At 42.6% G+C, this 19714-nt stretch overlaps 1 protein-coding gene across 2 annotated transcripts in view; it reads left to right on the top strand.

Annotated features, from left to right (window-relative positions):
- Positions 1-19714, top strand: part of PARP8 (poly(ADP-ribose) polymerase family member 8) — a 223060-nt gene that overhangs the window by 160450 nt on the left and 42896 nt on the right. For both annotated transcript variants that reach the window (XM_075932482.2, XM_006139520.5), the window contains 7 exons: positions 1912-1972; positions 3153-3243; positions 7302-7368; positions 10870-10995; positions 14705-15269; positions 17502-17555; positions 17659-17754. In XM_075932482.2, coding sequence (XP_075788597.1) covers positions 1912-1972; positions 3153-3243; positions 7302-7368; positions 10870-10995; positions 14705-15269; positions 17502-17555; positions 17659-17754 — 1060 coding nt within the window. The remainder of the gene's footprint in view (positions 1-1911; positions 1973-3152; positions 3244-7301; positions 7369-10869; positions 10996-14704; positions 15270-17501; positions 17556-17658; positions 17755-19714) is intronic.

Here is a 19714-nt window from a genome sequence, read left to right as displayed (position 1 = left end):
TTATTTGTCACATGAACCAAACCATTCAGAGTCCATTCAAATTGATAATTAAGGGACTAGCCTCCTGAAAGTTTGTTTGAAAACTCTCAAGAGCTGCACTATTACATCTGTACAATGGGATGACACCTGCTCCAGCCTCATTGTAGATTGCAGTAGGAGAAGTATTTCCCAGCTCTGGCATTTTATTAGGTGGGAAAGCCCTAAAATCCCTTATGAAGGGGGTGAGAATTTGAGAGCATTAAAATCCGTTGGTTGTACCCTTTATTATACCCTCTTATTTTACTCTGCCTATGGATGTTTTGCTGTTTCACCTATATTTTTATTTAATGTTGGGATTTTGCTCTAAGGCCCAGTCCTTGAACACTCACTTTCTTGAGTAATATTAGAACTTTAATAGTCTCAGTCAATTCCATGGTCTTGCTTGCATAAATAATTGCTCAGATTTTCAGGATTTGGCCTTTTGTTCTTTAATCAATATAATAAAAAATGTGAGAACTTTTGTGCTGTTTGCATTTTACTACATGTTAGAGAGCTTAGCTACGTGGCACACACAGTATTGAGACACCTTAACTTTAGGCCTCTTTCCAGTAGTGAGTTCCATGATACCAATACAGATCCAACTTCATAAAGCTCTGCTTTCATCAAGTTCATTGTAGAATCAACATTTGTGTCAATACAGGCTTAGACGAAGCTGTTGGGAAGTTGGGCATTTGCTCTATGAGCTGGTTCCTTCCCTTGCCTATAAGGTCAGTCTGCAGCATTAGGTTGGAAGTATATTGACAAAATATTTTCAAATGTTAGTTAAATTTTCAGTTTAATTATTGCAGTTTTGGGCCACTGTTAATTTTAATAGACTGGAGTGGGGGGAGGGACTTTCTTACCACCTGTAAGCATTGTCAAAAAGAAATCTATTCCATTTATGTGTGATAGCAAGCACTGGTCAGTTATGGTTTGAAGAGGGGCTGTTTCAGGAAATATCACAGCTGATGCTGCTCTAAAATGATATCCGCTTCAATAATTTAGAACATGGCACAAATTTTCTGTCTAATGTAAATGAAAGTTAATTGTTCTAGCCTGTATTTTTTAAGTGTTTGATACTCTGAGGAAAAATCACTGAAAAGAGGAAAAACATGAGAGGCAAATACAAAAGAAGAACCAGCACAAGCAAGCCAGTCCCATATTAAATGTGAAAGTTCAGGCACTTTAAAATACTCATATGCGTGAGTTAACATTCCACATTGGGGAGTCCAGTACTAACTTCATGTGGCAGATAATACAAACTAACACTGATCTTGACAACATTATGGGGTAGACTTTGAAGTTCAGTTATTCTTTAACAGTTTCTCTAAAACACTAGACAGACACTCAAGGTTTGTTTGTTTGGGGGGAGGAGGGAGGAGGTTCATCACAGCCATACCTGGCATCTTCATCTTAATTTTTATTTATGTTTCTAGTCACCATAGTTTGTAGATATTGTTTGTATATTAGAACGTTCCCAACTAGTTCTTAGTGTTTCCTAGAGCAGGATTGTGATTTCTCCCTCCCTGCTCTCCAAACTTTGGCTTGATTTTTGCATCCCTCTTCAGTATAGTAGTACCACAGAGAATCTGAGCTATATAGCTGTGCTATACCCAGTGTTCTCCATTACAAAGTATCCCATTACAATTCCTTTAAACTGTGCAGTCTCTCAAATGTGATTCTGTGTTATTGAAGTCTTGGAATATTATTTGCAGATGCTGATAGTTGATCCCTTTCAGTACAGCAAAAAATTACTCACTATGAAAAAGTTGGCCTAACCCAGTTATATGAACTTTTATATCCATTACTGATTTTATTCTTAATAAAAGCTTACCATGATGCTCTGTGGCTGAACAGTAGCTGGAAAGTAATATATTTTTTTTTTGCTTTCAGGGAATATGGAGCCATTGATGATGTAGACATTGATCTGCATATAGATGTTAGCTTTCTTGATGTAAGTAATCATATATATATTAACTGGCTCCCACACTACCTTCCACATCCTAATGACTTAAACAACCAAACAAATAATGGAGGTGCTAATTGTTCTTATCAACCCCTTGTAACTGTTTGAACCATCTACTCACTCTCTCTTTTTCCTCCCCTCCTTTTTTCTCTTTTTCCCCCTCCTCCCCCCTTTCCTTATTTATTCTTGGAGTATTAGAAGTCCAGATCCAAGAATAAATAAGGAAAGGGGGGAGGAGGGGAAAAAAGAAAAAAAAAGAGGGGAGAAAAAAGAGAGAGTGAGTAGATGGTTCAAACAGTTACAAGGGGTTGATAAGAACAATGAGCACCTCCATTATTTGTTTGGTTGTTTAAGTCATTAGGATGTGGAAGGTAGCATGGGAGCCAGCTAATGTTCCTGTTCATACCATTTGCATAAGAATTAAACTTGTGACTGAAGTTAAGTTCCAACCCTTCTCTGTATATTTGGCTTGTGGAATTGGCCTGAAACAAAATGGTAATTTGGAGATCCATTAATGAGTGTCCAGGCAAATTAAAGTGTTCTCCAACAGGTTTTTGTGTAATGCCTTTTCAGATATCTGATTTGTGTCCATTAGTTCTTTCCCATAGAGACTGTCCAGTCTGGCTAATATACATTGCAGTGGGGTGTTGCTGGCATTTGATGGCATAGATCACATTAGTGGATGTGCAGTTAAATGAGCCTCTGATTTGGTGGCTGATGTAGTTTGGGTCCAGTGATGAAATCGCTAGTGTAGATGTTTGGGTTAATGCTTCTAGGAACATCATTAGCATCTGTACTGAAATCATTTCCCTGGGTAAATGTGGTACACAGGATGGTTCTGTCTTCCTCTGAACCCTCATGAATATCTGACTCTTCTGTGATGGAATTCTTTAGTCTCAGAGCAATGGGGAATATGCTATCTGGTTTCTTGTATCCCTCTAATGTGACACCAGTTGTATTTCCCACCCTGCTCACTCTTTTTTCTCTCCTCTTGAGATAGTATCTCCTAGTAGATGGAGCAGAGCTCAGGAATGCATAAACAGATGAAAATAATATCTTAGATGAGTATATTCCATTGAATGTTTCACCCTCACAAGGGTTGATTGACAAAATATAAACAGTTCCTGATTATGGCTAATGGTTTTTTTTTCTATTTTTCTTGGATCAGGAAGAGATTGCTGTGGCTTGGGATGTAATCCGCACAGAGCCTATAATAGTGCGATTGCACTGTTCACTTACACAGTACTTAAATGGTCCAGGTTAGTCACATTTGTATTTTTCCTGTGCTGTGTATGGTGTCTTTAGTGTAGCAGATATATGTAGGAAAAAGAAAGAACCTGAAGTATGGGCCTAGTGTAAGGCCTGAGACCTGAACCAAAGTAAATAAGAGTTATACTATGAGTAACATAGTGATAGAAATGTAGCCGTGTTAGTCTGGTGTAGCTAAAACAAAATACAGGACTATGTAGCACTTTAAAGACTAACAAGATGGTTTATTAGATGATGAGCTTTCGTGGACCAGACCCACTTCCTCAGATCAAATAGTGGAAGAAAATAGTCACAGCCATATATAAAGCACTAGGACTACTAGCAATGTTAAAAACACAGGTTACATGTAAATACATTCCCCCAGGACAGTACAAGGACACCACAACTTAGCTCTCAATAAAATAGTTAGACAAAAAATGATGAATAGTGATATTTTGTTTGAAACATCAGGAGTGCAATCACAAGAACAGGTGCTACACTACAAAAATAAATCAGGAAAAGTAACAATCTTTTTACGATTTACTTTCAAAAGAGGCTTTTCTGAAGTTTGGCCCATCTACACAGGGCCAAATTTTGGACAAAAAACCCTCTTTCGAACATCCCTTCTTCCCTGTAAAACGAGGTTTACAGTGATGCTGACAAACATATCCGCTTTTTCAACTTTTTTTTTTCTTCCAGAAAAGCAGATGTGTTCCTTGGACATGGCAGAACTTTTCCAGGATAGTCTGGTATCCCGGAAAAGCTCTGCAGTCTAGACATAGTTGGAGAATTCTGCCCTTGAACAATAAAGATATTTTCCCAGTGAGTTATCTGGAAAAAAATAATGCACTAAGCCAATTCTTAGGGATTCTTGCAACTACTTTCTGCAAGCTGTGTTTCATTAATTGTATCAGAATTTTACTTACGTGGTTGAGTTAGTGTCTTGTTTCACTACATCTTACTGTTTTAATAGTTGTTATAAATATGCATCTATTTATTGCAAATAGCTATTGTAATTTTATGTTAATATTCATTATTGTGCTAGCCAACTCCAATACAAAATCAAAGTTCTAATACACTCAGCAATGGAGGGTGAACACTCCAATCCGTATCCCTGGTTATCCTCTAGCAACACTATAAGTGACAATAAAACTTCTGCACTGCTGGCAAGGTTAAAACAAGGATTATAGGCTCCAATCCCACACCTAACTTTGTGCAGAAGCTCCCTTAAGCCTATATGTAGTCAATTGCAGGATCAGGGCAAGAGACAAGTGCTTTGTCATTATTGATCTTACAAGTATATTGCAGTTGCTATTTCTGCCAGAGATTTTCAGTAAAAAAGAACGATGAGATCAATCTCACATTAATATAAGAAGGACTTTCTCTCTTTCTTGCCTCACCCTTTCCACATGAAACACTGTTCTGAGTAATAAATTATTACCTTCTGGTATATATATTTTTTTTCTTTTGTGTCTGCCATTCACTTATGGAAGAAACAGATGTACCATATGCTCAAGGGGAGGTAAAATGTCTGGCTGCTGTTTCAGATGTGTTATACAGAATACAAGTGTCTTAAAACTTCTGTTCATATTTAGTACTTAGCCAGTACTACCTATGTGCTCTTTTCCATTTTTTATATCAATAGGCTCCTGTTTTAGGAATTTATGGAAAAATAAATATATGTATATTTGTAAAGTTGCCCAACATATGTCATTATAAGATCATATTTTCAGTTGCATATTATTTTGCCACATTTTAAATACCAAAACAAAATTCATTCAATAGAGTATAGTTTATGGATAGTGTTACCAGCAAAGGTGCACTAGTAAATGAAATTTAATGGGGCCTGCTCTGATTAGATGTTAAAATGCCTTTGTCCCAAGAAGGATGTCTGGCCTGGAAACCACTGTATCTGTCACCCCAGTCCCGCTGAATAAACACGGACACGTATCAGATTTAAATTTAAATAAAAGATGTATTGAAATACAACAGGCAAATAACAACAACACAACACCAAACTGATAACCCAGCCCCTCACCCTCTGAAATAAAAGAATATAGGAAAGATGACTGAAAGCAGAATGGTATACTTAGTCCGTCAGAGTTTGATGGTCAGGATCAGCTTTGATGGTCAGGATCTTCTACCCTTTAGCTTAAGGCAGCTGTCAGGGGAGGAACACTGAGGCGTCCTTGAGGGTTTGGAGAGACGCTTGGTTAGATGTTACTGCTGCTAGTACCATGGGCGGACGTGCAGTTTGTGGGTGATGTCAGGGTGGTTCTAGGCTCCGTGAGGGTCTTCACCACAGCAGGTGCCCAACGATGTTGATGCTCTGTGAGTCCCGCTGATGTAGGGAACAATCAGGTAGCCGAGGCTCACTATTACTGGGCTATCACCACAGTGTGGGTTGAAGCACCCTGAGGGTGGCAGGAATGGAATGGGTAGGTCTGTCAGCTCGACTGGGCCTTCACGATGGTCTTCTGACTAGAGGTCTCTTTCTTCCGCAATGGTGTAGTAAAACTGCCAACCCGATCTCCTCAGGATTCTGGGTTTTATAAAGTTCGAGGCGGGAAAACCCTAAGCGTCTCTAGTGCAAAGCAGGGTGTAGGGCTGGATTCAAAACTAGAGTTGGGTGCAAACTTTCACACTGTGTGCAGCACCGTGGTAAAGTGTGCACAGCCATGTGCCGTGTGCAGATGATAATTTTGGTGGCAAAAGCTTTTCAGGTTCCATTTTGAATTGTCCCTCAGTCCACAAACTCCATTTTGAATCTGTTATCTATAGATGTTATAGTGTCCATATGGTGCACTGTTCAGGGTCAACAATAGAAAAGGATATTTTTCAATAATTCATTTATCTGGGCTAGGAGGAATACTAGAATTATTAAGAATGAGAGCCAAGGAGTTTCCATATTAAATTATATCACTGGTCCCTTAGGCCTGGGTGCTGAAGGTGCTTCCATACTCTGTGGCTTGAAGTGGTTTCCATCATATATAAGGGTACCATTTAGGGTGTGTGGGGGGGCAGCAGCCATGTGCTTTGGGATGAAGCTAGCTTTTTATCCCAGTCCCTGGACGCTAAGGGAGTGAGGGGAAAATGCTTACATCCATTCATTCTTCTCATATCTGGCTGGTGAAGGGAGCTCACCAGCACTTTTCCCTCATGGCTGTTGCTGCCCTTGCGTGCTCAAAATGACACCCTTAATCATATATAGGGTTTACTGGTTGGTTCAAGGGCTCTCGGCCTGCCCCTTCCTCCCCCCTCAAGTAGTGGAACCTTCATTTCCCCACCAAAAAGAGATTAAATGAGTAAGTAAGTCAGTAAGCCCTGACAATAACTCCCCTTATTTTGAAATAAGAAGTGGAGCATCCATACTTCTAAGCTCATTATTTCGAAATAAGGGGCCGGTTATTTCAAAATAATAAATCCTGCTTTCCAGGAGGAACTACACTTATTTCAAAATAGGTATTTTGAAATGGCAGTAGTGTGGACACTCCATTGCTGCTATTTCAAAATAACTCCCCAGTCATTCCAAGCAATTACTCTCCAGTGCTTCCTATGGCTCTAAGTCGAGGTAATGTGCCCACACTAAGGAACCCTGCCTGGGACTAATTTTGAGGCTTCCCTGTAGTGTGAACATTCTATTTTGAAATAGTTATTTCATGAGTTATTTCAAAATAAGTTATTTGGAAATAATTTCCTACTGTAGATGTGCCCTAAGTCTTTTGAAGGTGAAGTAGGGTAAGGCTCCCTACAAGAAGAGTTTTAAGACAGGGACAGTTTACTTTTGGAAATGATAGCCATGGCTAGAGATGGGTTGCTGAACAGGGAGGCCAATACTCTGAAATGGTACTGAGGAGGTTGGCTGGCTGGTTCTTACTTAGTCGTTCAGATTCCATACTGGCTCAGGCAACAGTACTGCGCTCATTCTAGTTTCCAAGTATAAATCAGAAAGGAATATTTCCTTTAAACATCAAATCACTAATACAATGAATATATCTCTGTGATAGTCTGTTTTAGCATGGCAGTTTGTGATTACGTATGTATATCACCAATGTCACATTTTCTGCAGTGCCCACCGTGGATGTATTTCAGATCTCTACGAAAGAAAGATTTGGGTTGGGACATCAGCTAAAAAAGTAAGTTCTGGAAGAATTGTAATATAATCTTGCTTAATGCCTTATTGTGATAACCATCTTATGTTAGTTCTTGCATTGTGTCAAGACACATTTAACAGATGGGTTGTAGCTCTCGTTGGGCCAAATAGCTCCTTAACTTCTTGTTCAGTTACAACGTTTTTTCTCCCATTTTCAAATTTCACTTTGGAATTGCAAATGCCACGGGGGATTTAAATATCCCCCGCGACATTTGAATGAACATGGCTGCCGCTTTTTTCCAGCTCGGGGTTTTGCCGGACAAAAGCGCTAGTCTAGATGGGATCTTACAGAAAATAAACCCTTTTCCGGAAGATCCCTTATTCCTACTTTCGAGCGCCGTCTAGACTGGCCCTTTCTCCGGCAAAACCCCGAGCCGGAAAAAAGCGTCAGCCATGTTCATGCAAATGCCGCGGGGGATATTTAAATCCCCCGCGGCATTTGCAATTCCAAAGTGTCTCATTAGCATCCCTTTTCCGGAAAAGGGTGCCAATGTAGACACAGCCATGGAGTTGGCACTTACAGCAACACTGAAGTAGACATGCTCGGACTTGGTACACAGTATCACTACTTTGCTGAGGAACGCCTGGATAGTACATTGTCAGACAGCAGAACTATCTCAAACTCCTTAGTGGTCTCTCCTTAGTGGTCTGTGTAGTTATCACCAGGGGGCAAGGCCAGCTGGAGGCTACTCTCAAACACAAGGATTCGAAGAAACTGCACCTTTTGGTGCATTGTTGGGTATGGTCATACATTTTGGAATAGAAATAACAAAAGTATTTCTTTTGGGAAGTGTGTAGGCAATACATGTCATCATCTCAGGCTTCTGGTAAATGACAAAAAATGTTGCTAGTTCCAGTGCAGAGAATTGAATTTATAGACATGGTACTTGACTCTACTGCAGCCATGGCATCCCTCCCCAAGACCGAATCAGGGCACTTTGCCAACTGTCCCTTGCCCCCTGATGATAACAAGGACATGTCTGCACATCCTCAACCATATGGCATCTTGCACTTAGGTGGCGCCTTTAGCCAGGCTCAAGATGCACCCACTCCAGTTTGGCTGGCATTGGTGTACTCCCCAGTGCTGCACCCCCTTGACTGCACAGTCACAATAACACTGCACATCCTCCATTTTCTGCAGCAGTGGACAGAAATACACAATCTCCTTACAGTTGCCCTTGTTCAGGCAATCCCAACATTCAGTGGAACTAGTTTTCAACATCTCAGCCCTGGGGTAGGAAGTTTTCCTCAGGGCCAGTGGTCCCAGAATGAGACAGCCCTCCACATAAACATCATAGAGCTCAGTGTGGTCAGAAACGCACGTGAAGTGTTCTTGCCTCACTTGCAGTGCTGAGTGGTCCGTGTGCTCACGGACAACGAGGCAGCCAAGTTCTTTCTATATCAGCAGGCAGGAAGGAACCACTCCACATCACTCTGTGAGGAAGCAATCTGACTGTGATTTCTGTGTCCTCCACCATATCTTGCTGAAGGCACCCCACCTTCCAGGAGAGCACAAGTTAATCACAGAGGCTGTGTCTACATTGGCATCCCTTTCCGGAAAAGGGATGCTAATGAGACACATCGCAATTGCAAATCCGCGGGGGATTTAAATATCCCCTGCGGCATTTGCATTTACATGGCTGCCGCTTTTTTCCGGCTTGGGGATAAGCCAGAGAAAAGCACCAGTCTAGACGTGATTCTCCGGAAAATAAGCCCTTTTCTGGAGGATCTCTTATTCCTACTTTCAAGTGATTCTACTTTCAAATAGGAATAAGAGATCCTCCGGAAAAGGGCTTATTTTCCGGAGAATCACGTCTAGACTGGTGCTTTTCTCCGGCTTATCCCCAAGCCGGAAAAAAGTAGCAACCATGTAAATGCAAATGCCGTGGGAGATATTTAAATCCCCCACGGATTTGCAATTGCGATGTGTCTCATTAGCATCCCTTTTCCGGAAAGGGATGCCAATGTAGACACAGCCAGACTGTCTGAGCAGAGAATTCTTATCTCACCTCTCAATCTGGAGGTTGCTCTTGTGGGTCTGGGTTTCTCCTCAAGTGGGCCTATTTGTGACACAAGGCAACACAGTATCCCACTATTTGCTCAAATATGGGCCTACAGGATAGTCTTTTGAATGCATTCCAGCCCCCCAATCACACCCACACCAACAGGTTCGGCTCCTTCGCGAGTCACTTGCAGCAGGCTCTGTGCCCATAGCCATGCTGCCATGACCTTCTGTCCCAGGACCACAGTTGTCTCCTTCCACCAGACATTCAGCTGTTCAATCTCATGATGTGGCTGCCCAAAGGCTGAGCATCAATTCAATCTCCCACCTTCCATCGGAGTCTCTCAGCAAAAAAAAATGATGCAGGAAAGGACTGGGAGCGCCCTATATAGCGCAGCATGTGTGTACCACTCCAGGGGGTGCTGAGACCCAGGCCCTCATAGGTACTACTAAGGAAAAATTTTCCAGCACCAGTGCATGTGGTGAGCACACATACCTATGTTGAATGGACATCTTGAAGAACACCAGTTGTGGAAGCAGCTAACTGTCTTTTCACTGAACATTATGCCAGCACCGAGCAAGCCAGAGGCAATGTTGGTTTCAGCAAAGCTGTATTACAAGCGTCACATCCATGAACTTCTACCTGCCTCCATTATTACTGCTTGGGAATCACCTAACGTGGAATGGTTATGAACAAGCACTGCAAGAAGAAAAGACAGTTATCTGTTCTATAATGGGTATTCTTTGAAATGTGTGTGTTGCTCATGTCCATTCCATGAACCACCCTCCTTCTCCATTGTCAAAGTCCTGGCAAGGAGCAACTACGGTCAAGAGAGCCAATGGTGCCCCTCATACTGCACCATATGTCACCCACTTCAAGGGGTGCCAGAGCCAATTCTCTATGGATACTACTGAGGAAAAGCCAGCACTGGTGCATGTGGCGAGCACACACACCTACCATGGAATGGACATGAGCAATACATCTCAAGAACAGGTAACTCTTTTTGGAAAATCAGTGAAATAGCCAGTTAAGCCAACACTACCATCCACTTTAACTGTACCACCAATACATCTCAAACATTAACACTTTCACAGTTTCTGCATCTCTATGACAAAAACATTTACACATTTTTCATATTTGATATAAGTGAGATGTTCACTAGTTTATAGCAATAATACTCTTTTTAAAAAATGTCTGAGGGGTAGCCATGTTAGACTGTAATTTTAAAAACAACAAGTAGTCCTGTGGCACCTTAGAGACTAACAACAATATATAGGTATCAGGAGCTTTCATGGGCAAAACCCACTTCATCAGATGATGAACTTTTTTTTTTAAAGAGTCAAATACTGGTCTCAATCCACCCACATGAATCTCTAGTTCTATATTTAGAATGAGGCCATCACGTTTAAGTGATAAATACGCAAGTGTTAGCTTTAAAATTACTGTGAGTTGGCTTATGTTTGTTTTTACCTCCTTCACAGAATCATGCAGACATTTGTTACACAGCAGTGGAAAAATAGCAAAGAAAAATCAAATTGTACGCACAACAAGAAAGTGTCTGACAAAAAGGTGAAATCCCCTCTGCATATCTTTTCTACATTGCGCAGGTAATACCAGGTGAAATGTTTTTATTATCACATGCAGTGCAGATTCCACAGTATTCTTAACAAGGTGAAATTTTGACTTTGCTCCAAAGAGAAGTGTTCTGTTTATATCTTATCTCTTGGGTGTTGTGCTCTCAGCTATGTAGGATTTCAAGAACTAACTAGAAAGTAATGCAGCTTCTAAGATTGTTCTGGGGCCAGGGAGGCATTTTCATGGCCTTAGCTTCAAAAGACCCTACTCAACAGGGCTGAGACCCACCTTAGGCCCTGGGGCAAGGTGTGGGGAAAACTGGCTATGCACCCCAGAACAGGTGGGGGCAAGGGAGGAAGGGGTGGACCAAGGGCAGTCAGCTCTTAATGCCACCAAGATCACAGCCTCACCCCCCGCATTGCTGCGCAGAGCAGCACCCCAGCAACAATTCAGAGGGGGCCCAGGATTCCAGCTACTTCAGCAGCAGCAGAGAGCTCCAGGTCTCTCTGGATTGCTGGGGAACTCTATGCCCCTTTGAAATGCTGGGCTCCAGGGAAATTTACCCCTTTGTCCCCTACCACCCTCCATTGGAGGGCCTGACCCTACTCATCTTGAACTTTAAATTGCTTATTTTGTCCTATTAAACTTAGCTGTGTGCGCTATTATTAGTTTAGTAGACTTCTATTTTGTAAGCCGTAGTATCCTGCTAGTTTTACTGCTGTCCAAATTTGCTTTCCATAATTGTATTTTTCTTCACTTTCAGAAATTTCAGATATTTCAAGGAATTAGGGGCCTGATTTTTAGGGGTGCTGTGCATTGACATCTCCTATTGACTTTATTGGGAGGCATGCATGCCCAGCACCTCAAAAAATCATTCAACAAGACATGTAAGGCCCAACCCTAGATATACTTATGCACATAACTAACTTTCCTTGTGAATAGTCCTGGTGAATCCCATTATATTCATACAATCATGAACAAAGTTATTCGTGTGCCTTCGTGTCTCTGGGTCTTACACAAAATAAAAGAGGAAGATGGAATTGTGAGCCAGACATTTTCCCACTCTGTATCAAACATTCACGCAAGTTGGACCATGTAAAAAAAAAAACACTTTCTGGGGTTCAATTTTTTTCACGAATCAAATACAAAAGCCAGCCCAAGTTCCTCCCCAAAGACTATGTAGGCCAAGGGTTGGCAACCTCTGGCACATGTGCCATAAGTAACATGCGAGCCAATTTTCCCTGGCATGTGAGCCTCCCCGTATGGATCCGTACGCCGACCATACAAGACTGTCCCGATTTTAACTGGCATTGCTCCTTGCGCAGTGCAGTGGCCTTTGCTATCCCCCTCTCCCCACTGCAGAGCCCATAGGTGGCTCCATTGGAGCTTTGCTGGTGGGCAGCTGGGTTGATGTCTGGTGGCACGCATTTTCCAGACCACTCTGCCACCCACTGCACCATCACCGTGTGCTGTGTGGCCCCCTCCATTCCCTCATAGGACTACTGTCTCGTGGGGCCCCCGGTCCAGACATGCTGCCTCCTCCTCCTCCAGGCTGCTTGTTGGTACAGCAGCTGCCACTGCCACTGCTGGGGTGGGCTGGGTGGATCCAAGGTAAAACTTGGCGGAGGTGCTCCCAAACCTCCATGCCTTGGAGCTGTCACTTCAGCCCTTTTAGGGGCCATGCTGAGACTGACTGGGATGTTGTGGGGCAGGGCTTGGCTGGTGCATGGCAGGGCATGTTTGGGCTTGGCAGGTGCACTCTGTGCGCTGCCGCTCTCTCTCCCTCCGCCCCGCCCCTCCCCACCCCGCGGGGGGAGCAGCAGCAAGCCAAGTCTGGTGGAGAAGGTTGGGGTTTCTTCATCCCCCCTGCTGCATCGGGATCTGGAAGTGGGGGAGCTGAGCTCGTTCCTCCTTCCCACCTCTCTGGGGGAATGGCAGCAGGCTGTCTGGAGGCTTTTCCCACTGCAAAGGGGCGTGAAGCCAAGTAAGCATCCCCTCTCATGCCCAGACCCCCACACCTCAATCCTCCTCACTCACTCCTCTCCCCCTGCCAAGACTCTGCATCCCCAGTTTGCTCCAACATGCTCCCTTGCTTCTGCACCCTCCTTCCTGGATAGATACACTCCCTCCTGGACATATACCCTACCCCCAGCCTGTTCCTACACCCTCACTTGCTCCTGTATCTCCCCCCAGCCAGACACTTCCCCTCCCTGCACTCCAGCATCTACCGTTGCTCCTGCACCCTTCCTCCTGGCTACACACTTCATCCTCCCTTGCTCCTTCTCCCTCTCCCAGCCAGACACACTATGCCCAGCCTGCTTCTGTGCCCTACCTCCCACCCAGACCTTGCAATCTCTCCCCCTTCTGCACCCATTCTTATCCCACACACTGGCAGCCCAGTCCCGCACACTGAACCCCTCATTTTTGTCTCCACCCCAGAGACTAAGAGGGTCCATAAAATCCGCTAACTCCGGAACTCCAGAAAAGTAAATCTGGCCTATGGGAAGCCCTGAACCTCAGTTCTCCCTGTCCCTCACCTTCACCCTGTGGTAGCACAAAAGGAGTGAAGTGTCTCAGTTGGGGGACACATCAGTGAGGGTTGTGGGGTTTTGAGGAGGTTTTTTGCTTCTCACTTGTGCGGTCCCCAATTGATTTCTGTGGGTCAATGGCCCCCAACCCAAAAACGGTTCCCCATACCTGCCATAAATAAAGAAAACATTGAAACCTTTTGTGTTGGACATAAATTAATATTTTACTTTATTTTAAATGAAGTATGATTAACATGAGAAATTTGAAACACGTAATCTGTTTAATAATTTAAATTAAATAGTTCTCCCTAGCTGCAGCTGGTTCAGAAAATATGGTCTCTGTATCCAACCTACCCCTGCCCCCCATCTTTCCCCCAACACACAGATCCGTAAATAGAAATGAATAAGTTAAATCTTGGCATGCCACTTCTGAAAGGTTATCAATCCCTGGTTTAGGCCATACGCTAAACCTCCTTTCTTTGTAGAGTACCACTCTAATCTCCATTATATGTATGTATGGTAATGAATCATTTACAAGAATGAGTCAGCATATTTCACTGAATATTTTCCAGCAGGATCACCATTTGCTAACAGTATGGGTAAACACTGCCAGCCTGTTAAAAGAGATTTCATTTCTCTGCTATGTGAGCAAACCGAAAAGGTTTTACTTTTGTATGAAAGATGGAAAAATAATTCAGGAAGATTTCATTTTGCCTGATATCAGATTTCTTAGTAATAGGTAAACACATTTTAAATACTGATTCCATAACATTAGAAAAATAATTCAGATCGTTGGAATGTTACTTCATTAATACCTCGATTCTTTGTTTTCTTGATACATGTATTAAGCCTGATTACCCTCTTACATTATGCTGCTCCTAATCCAGAATATGCTGAAGTAAAACCAGTTGAAGTGAGAACAGATTCAGGCCAAACTGTCTTCTGCAAAATAATCAAATTATTGTGAGGTGGTTGTTTTGGTTTTTTTTTGTTCTGTTTTCTTTTTTTTAAATTGTTTCAGGTGAGATACATGTGAGTATCTGTATACAAGCTTTGTAGTAGTTATAAGAGCCCAATATATCCTGCAAATGTTCATAATCTATACAAGTTACTCTTCTGTGTGTTTATATGTAAAGTTGTTTGTTTATTGTTTATTGTTTTGTAAAGTTTTTTATTATTCTTCTACTAGATTTTCCCCTTGCTTATTTTTAAGGTCGCCAAGTTATCCTCCACCTGGCTGTGGTAAAAACAAATCAAAACTGAAATCGGAACAAGATGGCATCTCCAAAACTCACAAGCTGCTGAAAAGGACTTGTTCTAGCACAGTTAAGGCTGAAGATGTGTGCACCACAAAGTCTCACAGAACCTTTGGCCGTTCATTGTCTAGTGATCCCAGGGCTGAGCAGACCATGGCTATTAAATCGCACAAACTCTTGAATCGTTCTTGCTCAACAGCTGTCAAGCAAGAAGAGTGTATCACTCTAAAGCCTCAAAAACTCCTAAGCAGGCCATGTTCTGGGGATCCTCGATGTGAGCACAATAGCACCTTGAAACCCCATAAACTTTTAAGCAGGTCTTACTCCAGTAATCTTAGAATGGAAGAATTAGATGGACTGAAGAATCACAAGTTACTCAGCAAGTCTTACTCCAGTGCCCCTAAGTCATCCAAAATGGAGCTTTTCAAGGAACCCACGATAGCAGAGGGCAGGAGGCTCTCTCTTACCTCAGGTCTTATTGGTATCTTAACTCCATCTTCCTCATCCCCTTCGCAAGCTGCTGTGCGTAATAATCAATATTCTCTGTTTTGTTTGTTTTTCCTCTTGTTTGTTTTGTAAAAAGCACTAATATGTAAGTACTTCTCTAAATGCAGGAGAGATCTAACATTAAGGAAACAAATTGGGAATTACTTGTTTAGTCAATATTAAACAATTTCTTGCTCACATATGTATTTCTCATACTAGCTGGGACCACTTTGACCAAGACTGAGCTTTTATGTCTCCTAAGTAAGGAAGGGGCAGCATGCTGCTGCTGTGCCACAGGAGCAGATCAGTCACATAGTTCCTTCTCTGGAACTTCCCTTGCTACACAGGGGAAATAATCTGCCAGTGGACCCTTACAATATTAAGTTCCTCTGTATTCATGCCAGTCACTACATGGGAGGCAGTGGAGGTGCTACCCTTTACTTGTAGGCACTGGTTCAGGGGAAATTAATATTCAATGGTGTCTGCTTCCTCCAGAGCAGCAGTTCTCAACCATTTCTAGATGGGGACCCATTTTGACAATTCAGGAAGACTTGGTGACCCAGGGCAATTCAAAGAAATGTGTGAATGGCTCCTTAAGAGCCACCTGGGGAGACACTTGGAGACCCTTTTGAAATGTAATAGTGACCCATATTTGGGTCTTGACCCATAGGTTGGGAAATCCTGCTCCAGAGTCTATGCACAGACTGTTGATAGGGGTAAATTGAGCAGGGGATTGAAACCCATTTTCTCCCCTTACATCACTTGGGTAAGTCCTCTACATGACCGTACAGATGATGTTGTTTTAGATTGGGAAACATTCATTTTACTGAACATAGAAGATATACTTCAGTGTTCTATCTGTAACTGACAACTAAAAATAGGGAGAATATTAATGTAAGAGTAAGGAAGAGCCACCTTGCTTTCCTGTTTCAAGGTATTGGAAGGCAGCGCTTGTTGGTCTTACATATTAGATTAGGGAAGCTGGAGTCAGGAGACCTAGGTTCTAGTCACAACTTTACCATTAAATATGGTAATTCAGTGTCCCCACTTTGACAGAATTGTGAGTTCTGTGGTTGAATGGTGGTATACAAGTCTAAAATATTATGAAATATTCTAACTAATGAAATTGCAGTAGCAGTGTTTCAGCCTACTCTTAGAAAATTAGCCTAATACGTCATCTATGAGCAATTCTAGGTTTATTATCTAAAGGCAATAATATATTATGACTTACAGTACTATTGTATGTATTCCACTTGGTGGTTTCTATAACTTGTACAACCAAAATTAATGAAAGGTGAACTGAAAATCTTTATCTGCTGTCACCTATATTTGAGATTAATTTTTTCCTCTGTTTAGGGGCCTGAATAAGCTCCCACTTAAAATCAATAGAAATGATCCCACTAATTTGGTGTAATCAAAACTACTAATAAAAACAGTGTTGTTATTATTATAATGCATAAATATTGAGGGAAATCAGCCAATATTCAGTCAAGTGCAACTCCATTGACTTCAGTGGAAAGGCATTAATTTGGCACCTGACTTATTAAAATCTTGTCTCTTTTCTACTGCCATACTTGGGGTATGTATACTTGGTGTAGTGTGTAGGAAAAAGATACTTGGGGTTGTATATAGGAAAAAAAGCAGCAGGAGAAGTTAAAAAAAATTATACAAATAAGCAACTTAGTTCATCTTGTACTGGAGTAAAAAAGATGGACTGAGGTCAGGGGAGGGAGTTCCACACCTTAGTTGCTACAATTGCAAAGGTACCTTCCAAAGTAGTGTGCAATTACACTTCAAAAAAAGAAGGTCTGAGCATAGAAACTTGTGAGGATGAGATTCAAGGAAGAGGTTTCATGAACAGTATAATGGAAAGAGATTTTCTATTCTTATTTCGTTATTTTAAAAGTCATTTTAGTCATTCAGGTCTAAACACGTATGTGCATATTATGTATGTGTAGAGAAGCAGAATATATGAATAATAAAGAATTTTGTTAACTTTTAATTTAATTGCTTAAATGTTTGTATATTAATATGGAGTCAAAGCACCCGTGCTTCCTTTTGATATTAGAATGTTTGGAGTGTTCACAGATAAAACATAAACTCATTAAACAAGTGTGAAAAGAAAGAGATTAATTTATCTTGGCTAATCAATACAAACTAGTAATATTTCCAGATAACAGAATTGTTTAATCCATAGACTTTCATAGAAACCTACATCTCTTTTAATTAGTTCTAGCACTGAAGTTGCTCAACCTTTTTTTGTTACAGCCGAATTATGGTGCAAAATGCATTCCAATACGAGACCATGGCTTTCTTGTGCAGGTAGGATGTCATGCTTAATCCATTTTAGAAACACTTTGGGACATGAGCTGTCTATTAATTATTTTTAAGCAGATGTTATTGTTCTCACTTTCATTGTTCTCAGACTATTGAGTTTGCTGAACAGCGGATACCAGTGCTGAATGAATACTGTGTAGTGTGTGACGAACCTCATGTATTTCAGAATGGCCCCATGCTGAGGGTAAGTTGCATATGGCCTAATTATGAGATTCATTTTTAATATCTTAAATAGTCATTAACAAGAAAAATCTGTTACAAGATTCTCAAGTTATTCTGAATACACTATATCACAATATTTATTTGCATAAGATTTTTTTTAAAATACACTAGGTTGAACAAGCCATCTCAAGCCAAATACACATTGATAACCTGTCTTCACGGGGCAGTGAATTACTACCCAGCCATTCCTGTATAAATTGAAGTTCAGGGAAACACGACAAGGAAGACAGCAGTAGTGGCCTAAACTCCCACACCTAATGCTCAAAGGACAAGAGTTGCCAGGATTTGTAAACCTATTTCTGGTGTAGGGGTCAGAAGAAGTCAGTAGCCTTGGGACCTGTACTGTGACTCAAGCAAATATCCCTCTGTGACAGGGTATACCAACCCTGTACTGGGCCTGTAAGGGTTAACAAGGCTTACCTGTCTGAGAGAGCTCCTCCTCCACAGCCCTGCAGGGCATGCTCCAACTGGAGGACTAGAATAAAGGCCAGTGGAGCAGTTCAGTCTGGGCTAACCACTGCAGATGAAGGCGTTGTTGCTGCCAGAGCTCAGGAGAAGGAGCAGCAGGCAGATGCTGCAGCGGAAGTCAGCCAGCAGAGACTGTCCAGGGAAGCTCCCAGTCCGGAGGAGGTGAGTGGGAAAGATGCCAACGACTGTGAACAGAGTAGGAAGTAGCTCAGGGTGGGAAGCTAGACTCCTGGGAGCTCAACATGTTGTGGGACGATTCCCCACTGAGCTAGTGGTGGGGCACTCCCACTACTGACAAGCCCTGGGATGGGACCTGGTGGAGAGAGAGGTCCCTGGTCCTGCTACCTCCAGACCATGTGACAGGGTGCTCCTGTTGATGTTGTTGACTCAGTCACAGGTCCCTATTGCCCTGATAATAGAGAAAGGGGGTAGTGCGAGGCCTGTGGGCACTTGGGATGGTATACAGGGTGGAATACATATTACGGGGCCTAATAGGACCAACACTGTGCCTCAGCAGGGTCTGAGCATACCCACTCCATGACAACTGGTGGAGAATTTAAAGTGATCCCTTCTCTGAAATAATGGGAAGTGTGGAAGGACAGAATTGAGTAGCCAAGAAACTGAGAGGGAGGGGGGAAAGAAAAAAAAGGGGAAGTTTTGATTTAGTAATATCTATTAGACATGATGGATCTCAGCAAGTTTTTCAAGTGGTTGCTGGACAACCAGCAGAAGCAGGCTGTCCAACAGCAACAGATTCTGCATATGGTGACCCAGCAACAATTGCAGGCAACCCAAGCAGCAGCAGCTTCTGCTGAGGGGACTCACCACACAACAGCAGACCCAAAAGGACCAATGGATGCAGCAGATAATGGCTCTGTTATGGGCTGCATCACCTCCCCTCCCTAGCCCAGCTGAAGATGGGGCTGAGAGTGGCCCGATGGGGTTGCTCATATGCTCCACAAAGATCCCACAATGATCCTGAAGCCTACTGGGTGACATTTAAGTGGATTGCTGTTGTCATGGGACAGCCACCAGAATACTTGGCCACATTACTGGCACCTTACCTGGCAGGTCCTGCTCAGATGAAACTTGGACTCTGCGGGGTACTGGAGTACCTCTGGGTTAAGGCAGCTATATTAGACCAAGCTGGGATCAGCCCTGAGACATACCACCAGCAGCTGTGATGGGAACAGTATCCTCTGGGAGTCAGGCCCAGAGCAATGGCCCAGCAGATTCAGGATCACTGCTGGCAGTGGCTAGAATCAGACCCACGGATAGCAGAACAGACAGCCAAACTGGTAGCTCTGGAGTAGTTTGTGTGGATCCTACCTAAGGGCGGGAAAGTGTAGGTACAACAACACCTCCCTAAGACCTTAGTGGAGGCCATCTCCTTCATGGAGGACTATATGGCCGCTGAAGAGCCTGTGATGCCAGTCCAGAAACCAGGGCGCCTG

The sequence above is a fragment of the Pelodiscus sinensis genome, chromosome 6 (genome assembly GCF_052426305.1).
Source record: "Pelodiscus sinensis isolate ZL-2025 chromosome 6, ASM5242630v1, whole genome shotgun sequence".
In the NCBI taxonomy this organism is placed as follows: domain Eukaryota; kingdom Metazoa; phylum Chordata; order Testudines; family Trionychidae; genus Pelodiscus; species Pelodiscus sinensis.
Note: the sequence above shows the minus strand (reverse complement) of the source record. Positions and strands in the feature narration are given on the sequence as shown.